Source organism: Triticum aestivum, chromosome 5B (genome assembly GCF_018294505.1).
Source record: "Triticum aestivum cultivar Chinese Spring chromosome 5B, IWGSC CS RefSeq v2.1, whole genome shotgun sequence".
Taxonomy (NCBI): Eukaryota; Viridiplantae; Streptophyta; class Magnoliopsida; order Poales; family Poaceae; genus Triticum; species Triticum aestivum.
The window spans coordinates 482,754,267-482,769,027 of NC_057807.1; the positions used below are offsets into that span (position 1 = coordinate 482,754,267).

Below are 14,761 nucleotides of genomic sequence, written 5' to 3' on the forward strand. Positions count from 1 at the left end.
GGGCCAGCTTCCCGAAACAGGTGTGTGAAGCCACCCCGAACGCCCCAGCTTCTCGAAGCTGGCTTCCTGGAGACAAGAATCGGCCCGTGTAATTTCTGCAGAGACGAGGAGCGGCGGAAGCCCCGCTTCACAAAAACGAGAAGGTGAAGTTCGTCAAAATTACGTGGGATTGCCACCGCTAAGTTGCGTACCGGTTCGATCTGTTTTCTCCCGAGCTCCCGCACGAACGAGGCAGCAGACGTGGACGCATCATTGTCATCCACAACGAACTGGGCCTGCAGCCCATGTGACCATCTAAGTTCCCTAACGGGCCATCTTCCTATAGCCCAGCACCAGCCCATGCAGCGTGGAGAGAAACTGGCCACAGCATGCCGAACGCACGCTACTCCTGGCGAGAAGCTGGAAGCTAGCAAGAGAAGCATGAGACGAGGATTTCCTGAAGTTGGAGAGCTTCCGAACGGGCCCTAAGTCTGGTCGGTTGTGTTCGACCCGGCCGGATTTATTGTTAGCGTATCCGGCATGACGGTCATCGTCATGTGTTGTGGCACGCCCCCATGATCCGTAGATCGATCTTGGTTGTCGTGCGTTGTTTTCCAATATGTCTCAAAGGTCCTGCGTATTGCCCCGGGCCGTAGTGAACTGGCGTGGGGTTCGGGCTGGTATTTGGGCTGATATGCCGTTTTATCCCGGCCACGAGGTGGCCGGTCAGCCATGTGGTGCTCGAGTCCATATTCCTCGGCTACCAGGACTTTTGTCCATCTGTCTGTGAGCAGGTCTTGATCATCTTGGAGCTGCTGCTGCTTCTTTTTCAAGCTCCTCGCAGTGGCCATAAGCCGGCGCTTGAAGCTCTCCTGCTCTACGGGGTCCTCGGGCACGCCGAACTCGTCGTCATCGAGGCTAGTCTCATCTTCGGAGGGGGGCATGTAGTTGTCCTCCTCTGGATATTCGTCCGTCGCCTGTTCGTCTGGGCTGACCTGCCCATCTTCTTGTTTGGCCTGCTCGAAGGCAGGCTGGTCGGGGTTGTATTCATCTTCAGCACCATCCGTATTGTTTTTGTCTCCAGTGCCGGTGTTGCTGTGGCGGGGCTTGGAACGACGCTGACGACGCCCATGCTTTGCTTTCTTCCTTGAGGGGTTATCCTCCATTGCCTCATCGCCATTGTTTTCTTTCGAAGTGTCCACCATATATATATCGTATGAAGAGGTGGCTGTCCACTGCCCCGTGGGTGGTGGTTCCTATTCTTCTCCTACATCGTCGTCCATACCATCGATGTCTTCAGAGTCGAAGTCAAGCACGTCAGTCAAATCATCGACCGTGGCTATGAAGTGGGTGGTGGGTGGGCAATGAATTCCCTCGTCGCCAGCTTCCCACTCGAGCCGGACATAGTTCGGCCAAGAGTCTCCTGACAAAGAGAGAGACTTTAATGAGTTTAGCATGTCGCCAAAGGGCGAGTGCTGGAAGATATCTGCAGCAGTGAACTCCATTACCGGAGCCCAACCAGATTCGGCGGGCTCGGAGGTGCGCAGACTGGAACCTACAGCCGGATACGAGTCCGGGGGTCCGGTGTCATAGGCTTCCTTGGGGGTGAAGTCTGTGTTCGGCTCCACCGCTGATGGGTGTGCGGCCTCTGGGGCGGGGTCCATCCACCCGTCCTCGGGTGATGCAATCTTAGGTACGGGGTTCCTGTAAGGGTGATATCCCGAGCATCGTCCGACAGCAGGTCTAAGCCGTTCTCATTGTGACTATCCGGCGCTCCTGGCTCAGGCCCGAATCCACTGAAGATCAAGTCTCCACGGATATTGGCTGTGTAGTTCAAGTTTTCGAACCTGACCTGGTGGCCAGGGGCGTAGCTGTTGATCTGCTCCAGATGGCCAAGTGAATTGGCCCGCAGTGCGAAGCCGCCGAACACGAAGATCTGTCCGGGGAGAAAAATCTCACCCTGGACCACATTATTGTTAATGATTGAAGGAGCCATCGAGCCTTGCAGCAACGACACAGAGGAACTCTCAATGAAAGCACCAATGTCGGTATCAAAACCGGCGGATCTCGGGTAGGGGGTCCCGATCTGTGCGTCTAAGGCTAATGGTAACATGAGGCAAGGGACACAATGTTTACCCAGGTTCGGGCCCTCTCGATGGAGGTAAAACCCTACTTCCTGCTTGATTGATATTGATGATATGAGTGTTACAAGAGTTGATCTACCACGAGATCGTAGAGGCTAAACCCTAGAAGCTAGCCTATGATGATTATGATTCTGTCTCTAAGGACTAAACTCTCCGGTTTATATAGACACCAGAGAGGGCTAGGGTTTACATGGAGTCGGTTACAAAGAAGGAAATATAATATCCGGATCGCCAAGCTTGTCTTCCACGCAAAGGAGAGTCCCATCCGGACACGGGACGAAGTCTTGAGTCTTGTATCTTCATGGTCCAACAGTCCGACCAAAGTATATAGTCCAGCTGTCCGGATACCCCCTAATCCAGGACTCCCTCAGACCCTCCCACTTGGGCTTGAGCTTGTCCTTTTTCTTCTCCGGTAGGCGTAGAACGATTTCGCCAACGTTATAGGTTTTGGCCCGTACTTCTCTGCTTTGATACCTGCGAGCCTATTGCTGATAGAATGTGGAACGGGCCTTCACTACGTCGTGCTCCTCCTCCAAGGCATCTAAATTTTCCCGCCGATCAAGCTCAGCTTCTTTCTCTTCGTACATGCGCACTCGAGGTGAGTCATAAATGATATCGCAGGGCAATACCGCCTCTGCGCCGTACACCATAAAAAAGGGTGTGTATCCGGTAGTACGATTCGGCGTGGTCTGCAGCCCCCATATTACAGAGTCGAGCTCCTCTACCCAGTGCGTATCTGATTCCTTTAGGGATCGCACTAGTCTAGATTTTATGCCGCTCATAATAAGACCATTTGCTCATTCGACTTGACCGTTAGTTTGGGGGTGATAGACGGAGGCGTAATCGAGCTTAATGCCCACACCAAGTTTTCACCTCGTCGGCTGTGAAGTTGGAGCCGTTATTGGTGATGATGCTGTGGGGGACACCATAACGGTGTACAACCCCTGATATGAAGTCTATCACTGGTCCGGATTCGGCCGTTTTAACCGGTTTGGCTTCTATCCATTTGGTGAATTTATCCACCATGACCAACAAGTATTTTTTTCTTATGGCTACCTCCTTTAAGGGGTCCAACCATATCGAGCCCCCAGACCGCAAAGGGCCAAGTTATGGGGATTGATTGGAGAGCGGCAGGTGGCATATGGCTTTGATTTGCAAAGAGCTGGCAACTGACGCAATGTTGGACGAGGTCCTGTGCGTCTGCCCGGGCTGTCGGCCAGTAGAAACCTGTACGGAAAGCCTTGCTTACAAGGGCCCGAGCTGCGGCGTGATGGCCGTCGAGTCCAGCGTGAATTTAGGCCAGTAGCTACCGTCCCTCCTCTTCGGAGATGCATCTTTCAAGCACACCGGTCGCGCTTTTCTTATAAAGCTCTCCCTCGTGAACCTTGTAGGCTTTAGAGTGTCGCACAATGCAACGTGCTTCATTTTGGTCCTCACGGAGTTCTTGCTATTTAGGTAGGCTAAGAAAGGTTCTGTCCACGGGGCAATGACAGCCATGATCACGTGGGCCGAAGGTGTTATTTCGGTGGCGGAGCCTCCGATTACATCAAAGTGTTCGAGATCTAGGGTTGTGTTCGGACCCGGACTGGTATTACCGGTCTCCCCTTCCCACACCACGGATGGCTTGAACAGCCTTTCCAAGAAGATATTAGGTGGGACGGGTCGCGCTTAGCGCCAATGCGGGCGAGGATATCCGCCGCTTGATTGTTTTCTCGAACCACATGGTGGAATTCGAGCCCCTCGAACCGGGCTGATATTTTGAGGACGGCATTACGGTAAGCCGCCATTTTTGGGTCCTTGGCGTCAAAGTCTCCATTTATTTGAGATATTGCGAGGTTCGAATCCCCACGCACTTCCAGGCATTGAATGCCCATGGAGACTGCCATCCGAAGACCATGCAACAGAGCCTCATATTCGGCTGTGTTGTTGGAGTCTGTGTATAATATTTGGAGTACGTATTGGACTGTATCTCCGGTGGGGGATGTCAGGACAACGCCTGCCCCCAGACCAGCCAACATCTTAGAGCCGTCAAAGTGCATGATCCAATTGGAGTATGCACCGTACTCTTTAGGGAGTTCGGCTTCTGTCCATTCGGCGACGAAGCCGGCCAGTACTTGCGACTTAATGGCTCGCCCATGGTTTGTATATTATGTCGAACGGGAAGAGCTCGATAGCCCATTTAGCAATCCGGCCTGTGGCATTGTGGTTATTATTATATCGTTGAGTGGTACTTCCGAGGCCACTGTGATTGAACACTCTTGAAAGTAGTGTCGTAGCTTCCGGGATGCCATGAAGACCGCGTATGTTATCTTTTGATAATGTGGGTACTGGGACTTGCATGGAGTGAGGACAATGGATAGGTAGTATACCGGCTTTTGAAGCGGGAACTTATGTCCGTCTGTCTCTCGTTCGACGACAAGCACTGCGCTTACAACCTGGTGTGTTGCCGCTATATATAACAGCATGTGTTCGCCGATATTTGGCGCGGCCAGGATTGGGTTGCTGGCCAAGAGGGCCTTTATTTCTTCCAGTCCGGCCGTGGCCGCATCCGTCCACTCGAAGTGTTCGGTGCGTCAAAGAAGGCGATAAAGAGGTAGTGCCTTTTCTCCCAATCGGGAGATAAAGCGGCTTAGGGCCACCACACATCCAGTTAATTTCTATATTTGCTTGAGGTCTGTTGGGGTAGACAACTGTGACAGAGCTCGGATTTTAGCCGGGTTTGCTTCAATTCCTCTATTGGAAACGATGAAGCCCAGCAGCTTTCCGGCAGGCATGCCGAAAACGCATTTTTCCGGATTGAGCTTGATGTCATATGTTCAGAGATTGTCGAACGTAAGCCTCAAGTCGTCTATTAAAGATTCGACGTGTCTGGTTTTGATGACCACGTCGTCTATGTATGCCTCCACTATTAGGCATGTCTGAATCATGTGTTGATAGGTTGCACCGGCGTTTTTGAGCCCGAAAGGCATGGTGTTAAAACAGAAGGGGCCGTATGGTGTGATGAATGCCGTTGCGGCTTGGTCGGACTCCTCCATCTTGATTTGATGGTATCCGGAGTATGCGTCAAGGAAGCACAATGAGTCGTGTCTTGCAGTAGCGTCGATGATTTGATCAATGCGGGGGAGGGGGGAGGGATCCTTGGGGCAAGCCTTATTGAGGTCCTTGAAATCAACACATAGGCGCCAGGATTTATCCTTCTTTGGTACCATAACCAGGTTTGCTAGCCAATCCGGATGTTTTATTTCTCTGATGAATCCGGCCACAAGTAACTTGGCTAGCTCTTCTCCCATGGCTTGTCGCTTAGGTTCTGAGAAGCGCCGAAGAGTCTGCTTGACCGTCTTGTATCCCTTCAGTATGTTTACGCTATGTTCGGCTAGCCTGCGTGGGATGCCTGGCATGTCTGAAGGATGCCAGGCAAAGATGGCCCAATTCTCACGCAAGAACTCTCGCAGTGCGACGTCTATTGTGGGGTTCAGCTATGCCCCAATGGATGCTGTTTTTGCAGGTCCATTGGGTGGACCTGGAATTTGAATATTTCGTCCGATGGTTTGAAAGAGGTGGACTTGGGTCATTTGTCGAGTATCACGTCGTCCCTATCCACTGTGGAGCACAGCGTGGTTAGTTCTTCAGCCACGAGGGCTTCGGATAATGCCTCAAGGGCCAATGCGGCGGTTTTATTTTCAGCGCGGAGTGCTACATCCAGATCACTGGCTAGAGTGATGATTCCATTGGGCCCGGGCATCTTGAGCTTCATGTACCCGTAATGGGGTATAGCTTGAAAGCTCGTGAATGCATCCCGCCCTAAAAGGGCGTGGTATCCGCTACTGAACGGGGCCACTTGGAATATGATTTCTTCGGACCTATAATTCTCCGGCGTGCCGAATACCACATCTAGTGTGATTTTTCCCGCACATCGTGCCTCTCGACTAGGGATGATTCCCCTGAAGGTCGTGCTGCTTTGCTCAATGCGGCTCTTGTCTATTTCCATTTTGTTAAGAGTTTCCTCGTAGATGAGGTTTAATCCGCTGCCACCGTCCATGAGCACTTTAGTAAGCCGGAAGTCGTCCACAATTTGACTAAGGACCAAAACGGCTGGTGCTTGGACTGTTCGGAATTGAGGTTCGTCACTGGCATTGAAGGTTATGGTCGTGTCGTTCCATGGACGGTGGCAGACTTCCGGCGAAAGTCTCGAAGACTGTCAATACTGTATTATTGTTTTCGGCAGGATGGTGCTCCGCGGTATGGTTGATGAGGAGATCCTCGCCGCTCTTGGCCACCTGCCGGAGTATCCAACATGCTCCAAGGTTGTGTGTTGGTATGGTATCCGGTGTGCTATGAATTTTGCAAGGCCTATTGAGCCATCCATCCAATACGGTTCCACGTCCCATAGTGGGCTTTGGTTTCTTTGTAATTGGATCAGGTGACTTGCGAGGGTGCACCCTTTTAGTTCGGACGAGGGGTTTAGTGAGAGCCGGAGGATCCCAGAATTTTGTTTGGGTTTCCCAGGCGCTTTCCATCGCACAGTACTTCTGTACTATGGCCGCCAAGTCAGCGAAGTGTACTATGTCACGGCGACTTATGGCGTTGAGGATTCCCTTGTCCGTGCAATTTTTGCAAAAGAATGAGATTGCGTCTTCCTCGCGATAGTCCTTAACCTTGCTCATTACAAGGAGGAATCTGGCCCAGAAGTGATGTACTATCTCTTGGGGCTCTTGTCTAATGTGAGAAAGATTGTTTGTATCTGGGTGGGTGGGTTGTTTTAAGTCCAACCCCTGACCCGATCTGAGACCCAGGGGCAGAGGAGATTCCGAGCTTGGCAACTCGGGCTCCGGGATGTTGCCCAATTTTTCTGGCCCGCTGTCCGATTCTAGGTTCGGAGCTTGGGTCGTGTCCTCCCGTAGAAGGGTATCCGGCTCGGAGAGCTCGGGAATCCAGACATAGTTCGTCCTCAGAATAGAGGATGAATCGATGCATTGCTCTTCCACTACCGCTATCTGATGGGTGGCCGGCGGAGAGTTAATCTCCCTTTGGTCAGGTTTAAGCCCAATCTGGTCATAGTCCGCAGCGACTCCCAGGGCGGCGATGCGATCCAAGAGCTCGTTCAGGGAGGAGAGCTCCATTGGATCCATCTGTTCAGTAAGTTCCGAGTTGACGTGGAGGCTGTTTTTGATGACATGAGAAGTCATCGTCGGCGCGACGGCGAATCGGGCGGTCATGACTAAGCCACCTAGTCGGAGAGTTTGGCCTAGAGCTAGGGCTCCCCAAGAGGTGATGTTGTCCTTGACAACAAGGCGAGCCATCAAGCCTTATAGCGACGACACACTGGAACTCTCAATGAAAGCACCAATGTCGGTGTCAAAACCGGCGGATCTCGGGTAGGGGGTCCAGAACTATGCGTCTAAGGCTAATGGTAACAGGAGGCTGGGGACACGATGTTTACCCAGGTTCGGGCCCTCTCGATGGAGGTAATACCCTACTTCCTGCTTGATTGATCTTGATGATATGAGTATTACAAGAGTTGATCTACCACGGGATCAAAGAGGCTAAACCCTAGAAGCTAGCCTATGGTATGATTGTTGTTGTCCTACGGACTAAACCCTCCGGTTTATATAGACACCGGAGGGGGCTAGGGTTACATAGAGTCGGTTACAGAGAGGGAGATCCACATATACGGATTGCCAAGCTTGCCTTCCACGCAAAGGCCTCCTTCCTTGGGGGGCACCCCTTGTGGGCTAGTGTGCTCCCCTCTTATGGCCCATATCTTTCCCCGGGGGGTTCCGGTAACCCCTCCGGTACTCCGATATGTACCCGGTACACTCTGGAACACTTCCGGTGTCCGAATACTATCATCCTATATATCAATTTTTACCTCTTGACCATTTCGATACTCCTCGTCATGTCTGTGATTTCATCTGGGAGTCCGAACAACATTCGTTCACCAAATCACATAACTCATATAATACAATATTGTCATCGAACATTAAGCGTGCGGACCCTACGGGTTCGAGAACTATGTAGACATGACCGAGACACCTCTCCGGTCAATAACAAATAGCGGAACCTGGATGCTCATATTGGCTCTCACATAATCTACGAAGATCTTTTGTAGGTCGAACCGTTATGACAACATACATTATTCCCTTTGTTATCTGTATGTTACTTGCCCGAGATTCGATCATCGGTAGCTTCGTACCTAGTTCAATATCGTTACTAGCAAGTCTCTTTACTCCTTCCGTAATACATCACCTCGTGACTAACTCCTTCGTCGTTTGCTTGCAAGCTTATGATGTGTATTACCGAGAGGGCCCAGAGATACCTCTCCGATACTCGAAGTGACAAATCCTAATCTCGATCTATGCCAACTCAACAAACACTTCGTAGATACCTGTAGAGCATCTTTATAATCACCCAGTTACGTTGTGACATTTGATAGCACACAAGGTATTCCTCCAGTATCCGGGAGTTGCATAATCTCATAGTCAAAGGAATATGTATTTGACATGAAGAAAGCAATAGCAATAAAACTGAACGATCATTATGCTAAGCTAACGGGTGGGTCTTGTCCATCACATCATTCTCCTAATGATGTGATCTCGTTATCAAATGACAACACATGTCCATGGTTAGGAAACTTTAACCATCTTTGATCAAAGAGCTAGTCTAGTAGAGGCTTAATAGGGACACTGTATTTGTTTATGTATTCATACATGTATTCTGATCAATGCAATTGTAGCATGAATAATAAAAATTTATCATTAATAAGGAAATATAAAATAACAACTTTATTATTGCCTCTAGGGCATATTTCCTTCACGAGTGCTGAGCTAGGCCAAACACCCCAACTCCACGAAGCCAGCCCCATGAAGCGAAGGCCTCACACTATCGAACGATCGTCCGCATGAGAAGCTAGCATCAATGGGAGTAAGCTAGATTAGAGGATTTGAAGAAGCCACATGAGTTCTGAACGGGGCCTAAGTGTGTCTTCTCCAACAATATAGCCTCACTAGAATGAGCTCCATGTAGACCTGCATCCCCCCTCTTTCCACACCAACACTGAAAGTCTTCCCCTCAGTTGTCTCGGCTCTCTGTTACATTGCCACACTACTTCACCTCTACATGACCACACCTCCTCCCCACTCATACAATTACTTAAGTGCACCTTCTCACTGTGCCACCTTCGACTAATATGTTCCACAAACAAACGCTCCATCATCTCCTTCCTAACGCCATTTCCCATTGTCATGCTACACTTTTTCTCCATGTATCAGGTGTGGTGGACCGACTGATCCTATTCCAAGTGAACACTAACTTGAACCCCCTTATCATTGGCGTCACAACTGCCGTGGGAGGTGGGGAAGAAGAAGATAAAGGAGTAAGAATAGGAAACAGAGGTGAGGTCAAGCAAACCACCTAGGTAGGTGCACATATAGACTGTTGCACAACAAAGAGCACATTATCATTTCCCTTGAATATAGTATTAATTAGGCTAGTAATTTAGTGGATATTTTAATGTTGGTGCAAAATGAAACAACACAGATTGGCATATCACTATTTTTTTTCTTCTTGATCTAATATCTTTTAGTCGGGTACAATTTGATCTGAGTGAGGTAGTTGTACAATCTAAAGCATTCTACTAAGTTACACTAACCTAGATTAATGGAATCTAGAATTTTCAGGCATGATATTTATTAGTGTGCCAAGATATTAAAGTTCAGTGCAAATGCATAAGAGAGTGTCATGTCATCATTTTCTACCATCCACTTTCAAATTTAATGTATAATATTGCACCAATGCAAACATCAATATGGTTGTAACTCCTATAGTAAGTTGTACGCCATCTAGTTACTTAAAGCCAACCAAAAAGATGACTAACACATCTATACAACACAATATATGTCTAATCTAAGGATGATTAATTCACCTAATAGAGTTATTTTTCCTTATTACTATTCATATATGAGAGCGAAGGTAGAAGGATATGATATATACTTGGTAATATGTATGTTTCGTAGTTATATGATATATTAACATAAATAATTGAGATTTTTTTCCTTTGTTATTCAAATAAAATATGTCAACTGGTGAAAAATTCAAGATGTTTTGAATTACTTGGGCACTTTATTAGTCAGATTGAAACCTCATGACACAATTTGTATTACTCACATCTAACCTTCGATTGACTTCATGGATCATTGTACAATCTTATATGTAGAGAAATTTCCATCTAATATTGGTGGCCCATTTCCCTATGAGAGCTCATTTGGTCGTTTTTGCCACCTAAATCGTCGGGACTATGACACTCCATGTTTGCCAGTGAAGATAACAAATAATCTGGATAGAGACTACTTTTCATAAGCCTTTTGCTTCTTGTGTTCCAGTAGTTCTTAATTTCATTATCTGTGTGTCCTAGCAATTGAAATTAAATGATTGGAATTTAGTTCTACAAAGGCTAATTTGCATGAGAGTAAAATTCATTGTACAAGTTGGACGCTGATTGTGTACATACACAAATGAAAGGTAACTGGATATCATGCTTTCAATCCACATAATATGGAGAAAAAACAAACCAATAAGTCATGGTGTGTAATAGTATCTCTAGGGGCAAATAACCAATTTGGCCCCCATATATCCGCGAAACATGGATAACTGGGGATCGAGTCATTGATGGATCACAAATGTTATACAAGATCATTGAGTAGTTGTACATGAATCTTTCGATCTCGAAGTTGTCGATGCATATCTAGGAAATCTACAACAATGTTGTGCCTCTTGTTTCGGGAGACGGACATTTTCTCCTAGCTTGTCAAAAGCATGAACATTGCGAACAACCTCACTCTCTCGTCCTTCACAATCTTGTTATGAAAGATCACATAACATGTCATCACCTCTCCCAATGTCTCGGGATCCCACAAATTTGCAGTCCCACAAACAATAGCCCAATGATCTTGGAGAACTCCAAATGCCCTCTCCACATCCTTCCTAGCACCATCTTGCATTTGGGTAAGGAGAGTTCTTTTTTACCTTGGTCTTGGAGATAGTATTCACAATTGTCGCGCACTAAGGATAGATACTATCAATAAAGGTACTACCGCATGGTGTAGTTGTGACCGTTGACGGTTAGTTGCACTCTTGATCCTCCCCATCACAAAGTATTTTAAACAATGGGGATCCCTAAAGCACGTGCGAGATCCTGGCATGCCAAATAAAGAGTGTTAAATCCACAAGTCTTTTGATTACACTGCTTCAAGTATGATGGTGGGCTCTTCGGTGTGACCTTGGTATTGCCGTGCTAAACCTACCGGATAGTTTTTCCATCGACAATGCATGTAGTCGACTAAACTAAGCATGCCGAAAAAGCCTATTGTTGCTCCAATTGCCAGAAGATTTTCTGTGCCCTTGGTATTTGGTTATCTCAAGTACTCTGGTTCAAACACATTCACTAAAGCAGAGGCAAATCTCATAATTGCGTCAATGCATGTGCCCTCTTCTATCCGAACATACTCATCAATGGCATCTGCAGCTGTACCATATCCAAGCTTCCTGATAGGAGCAGTGCATTTCTGGAGAGGAGAGAATGACAATGCTACAGTGCAATCATTCCTCAATGTAAATTAAGGATTATATTTCTTTGCACCGTCCATTATGTGGAAGAACAAATGCCTGCACATCCGGTAGTTACGCCGAAAGAACCCCTCATGATATACTGGGTTGGCTTTGAAGTAGTTACTGTAAACATCAATATGACCCTTTATCCTATTCCAGGTAACAGTTATCATGCCCGACATCAAACCCCTAAAGTTGAGAACATACTTCTCTTCCTACTCCATTGCTTCGAGGATGCTCATCGTCATCATCATCATCATCATCATCATCATCATCATCACCGAATTGTAGTCACCATCATCAGACACGATGCCGACGAAATGAAGAACTCCATTTAAATAAATTTATAATGTAGGGAAACAAACTCATCATCCAACGACTCCATCGCGTCTCCTAAGAAATGTGCAACAAAAAGGTCAAAAAACACTCCGGACATTTTGTCAAACTTGTGGTGGGCGAGGTGTATGGCAGATGGACTAGGATGTATCGGGGCAGCGATGGGGTCAGGGGGGTGATCCGGGTAGGGGGCAAATGGGGGCCATTGTTGGTTATCGACGATAGATCTTGGGGTGGGCGTAGAACGAGGAGAGCGCGACACACACAAAGAGACGTAACATAGGATCCCTAAAGGGTGATTGTGAGGTGCCACAGCAGCCAACCGGACGTGCCTGCGTGCTGACTCGGACCGGTCCGGCTCGGTCGCAGAAATAGCTTGATCTTCAAGGCGATGTTTGCCCTCCACATAAATCTAAATCGAAAACGCAATTGTCTCATTTTCAAACCGTTGATACATAGAGCAAAATGAAAATATGCTAAAGGGTGATTGGTTAGGGAATGCTTGCATGTTTTTTTCTCAATCTAACCGTGCAGCAATCACATGTACTCACAACAATTGCTTCATGATTGACCTATTTGCACTCGTGGTCTTTAGTCACCACTGCTTAGCTTTCGATTTGTTTCTAATCATCAAATGAAATGTGAATAATCTGTCCTCTGAAAAAAATAGTATTCACAAAAACTCATTCTTTCACAAGTTGACGCTCGCCGTCACGTCTCGCCAAACTCCGTCAAGTTGGTTAGGAACGGGTTGACGTAATCACCAAATTGCCCTTGCCTAAGTCCGGTACCCGCATCGTCGTCGAACACCATCCACTCTTTCATGGCCACCGTCGTCGACGCCACGCCGGCGTCCTCCATGGGGCCCACCAACGCCTTCGGTTCGTTGTCCTGCTCCACCATGCAGCCGCCGTCTTCGACGTGGGCCATAATGAGCTTCTCGAGGTCCCTGATGTCGTGGTCCGGGACGCGCTCCACGGCCGGGAACTCGGCGGCGCTGAGCACGCCGAGGGTCCGGCAGAGCTCGAAGTAGGACGATACCAGTGCGCTCTGCTCCGTCTCCTTCCGCAGCACCCGCACTCCCTGCATGGCCCTGCGCCGCCTCGCCGTCGCCACGGTCTCTCCCGGCCGAGGCCTCGGCGTCGGCGTGGTCGGCGTCGAGCCCCCGACGGCGACGAGGTACTCAGCGATGCCGGCGCGTACTTGGCCGTACACGTCGAAGATCTCGACGACCGCGCATTCCATGGCGTCGAGGACGAGGCTCTGCCGCTCCATGCCGTCCCCGTAGGGCCGAATCTGCATGAGCAGGTCGAGCAGGTGCTGCCGCCTGGACAGGCGGTCCAGCAGGCGCGTCTCCTCGTCGTCCTCGTCCTCGTCGCCGTTGGCGCCGGCGCCGTCGTCTTCCTCGGCGGCGAAGAGGGAGCGGGCGTCGAGGAAGCGGAAGTAGGCGCGCACGAGGGCGGAGAAGCCGGCCGAGGAGCGGTCCCGGAAGTCGGCGAGGTCGAACGGCACGCGGCCTCTGGCGCGGGGCTGCGCGAGGAGGAGCAGGCGGTGCGCGAGCATGAGCGCCTTGAGCGCCACGGCCCAGCAGCGCGTCCGGCCCGCGCGGTGCGCCAGCGCCCACACGAGCGGCGACGGCGAGGAGGCGCGCGCAAGGTCCAGCACCCGCGCCGCGGCGCCGCGGTCCACGAAGCGGTCGTCGTGGCTGGTGGCGCGGATGACCGCCGCGTCCAGCTCCGCCGCGCCGCCCCTGACCCTGGCCGGCGAGCGCAGCGCCCCCGCGGCGCGCGTCAGGCACAGGCTCTTCTTGTCCTTGGCCGCCGCGGCCGCGCGCCTCCACCACTGCCGCGCCGTCGTCATTGCAGATGGAACGATCGATCGATCGATTGCTCCCTCCCGCCGGCCAACCCTGGGGTGGGCAGCGATCGGCGGATCAAGCGCCCGCGCACGTAGGATAGGACAGAGCTCCGGTGTATGGACGGATATATGCGTCAACAGATCAATCGTGGGCCGCTGGAGCACGCGGCGGGAGGGGGAGGGGGAAGCGGCATTGCGTCAACGAACGACGTGCGAGGCACTATGGCGGTGGGATCATGGCATGGGGATGGAAGCACGCAAGGCCAACTGGCGCGCGCGCGCGGAGGAAGAAGGGTGGGAAATGGGCGACGGTCTGCCTGCCAGCCAGGTGAATCTTCTCTAATTCTGGAGTGAGCGAACCTTTCGGGATGCATGCTGTATCCCGATCATTTTTCAATTGCAAGTCAAGTCAAGCTGCGATTCATTGCCAACATGCCTACTCTGGTTGTAATAACATGTCATATTCTGGGATGGAGGGAGTACTACATTTCTTTTCCTTTTTCATGTTGCTGCTGCTTGTAAGAGGGGGTACTCTGTAATTACGCCAAGCAATGCAAGTAATGGGATGGAAAGGGGGCTAGCCCGCTTCCAAAACAAGTTTTGGACGGCACCGTCGTTCTCGCTTGGCAAGGACAGCCACACATGGTTAGCTACCTACTACATATACATACGCTAAAATTTAAAAAAACAAACGTGTTCTCACGTATTCTATGTACGTAAGGCTTAAGAATCGTTAGCTAGCTAGCTAGCTGTGTCAAAACTTAGCAATTGACTTCCTTCTTGTCGCATCACATGGACATGGTTGCTCTTGCTCGCCACCGGCCGGCCGGTGGCGAGTAGAT

General features: G+C 49.8%; 1 protein-coding gene across 1 annotated transcript; it reads right to left on the minus strand.

Moving 5' to 3' along the window:
- Window positions 1-12,549: 12,549 nt before the first annotated feature.
- Window positions 12,550-14,308, minus strand: LOC123116542 (putative clathrin assembly protein At1g25240). Its single transcript, XM_044537487.1, has one exon. The coding sequence runs from the start codon at window positions 13,920-13,922 to the stop codon at window positions 12,774-12,776; it is 1,149 nt and encodes a 382-aa protein (XP_044393422.1). The 5' UTR covers window positions 13,923-14,308; the 3' UTR covers window positions 12,550-12,773.
- Between the last annotated feature and the right edge of the window lie 453 nt (window positions 14,309-14,761).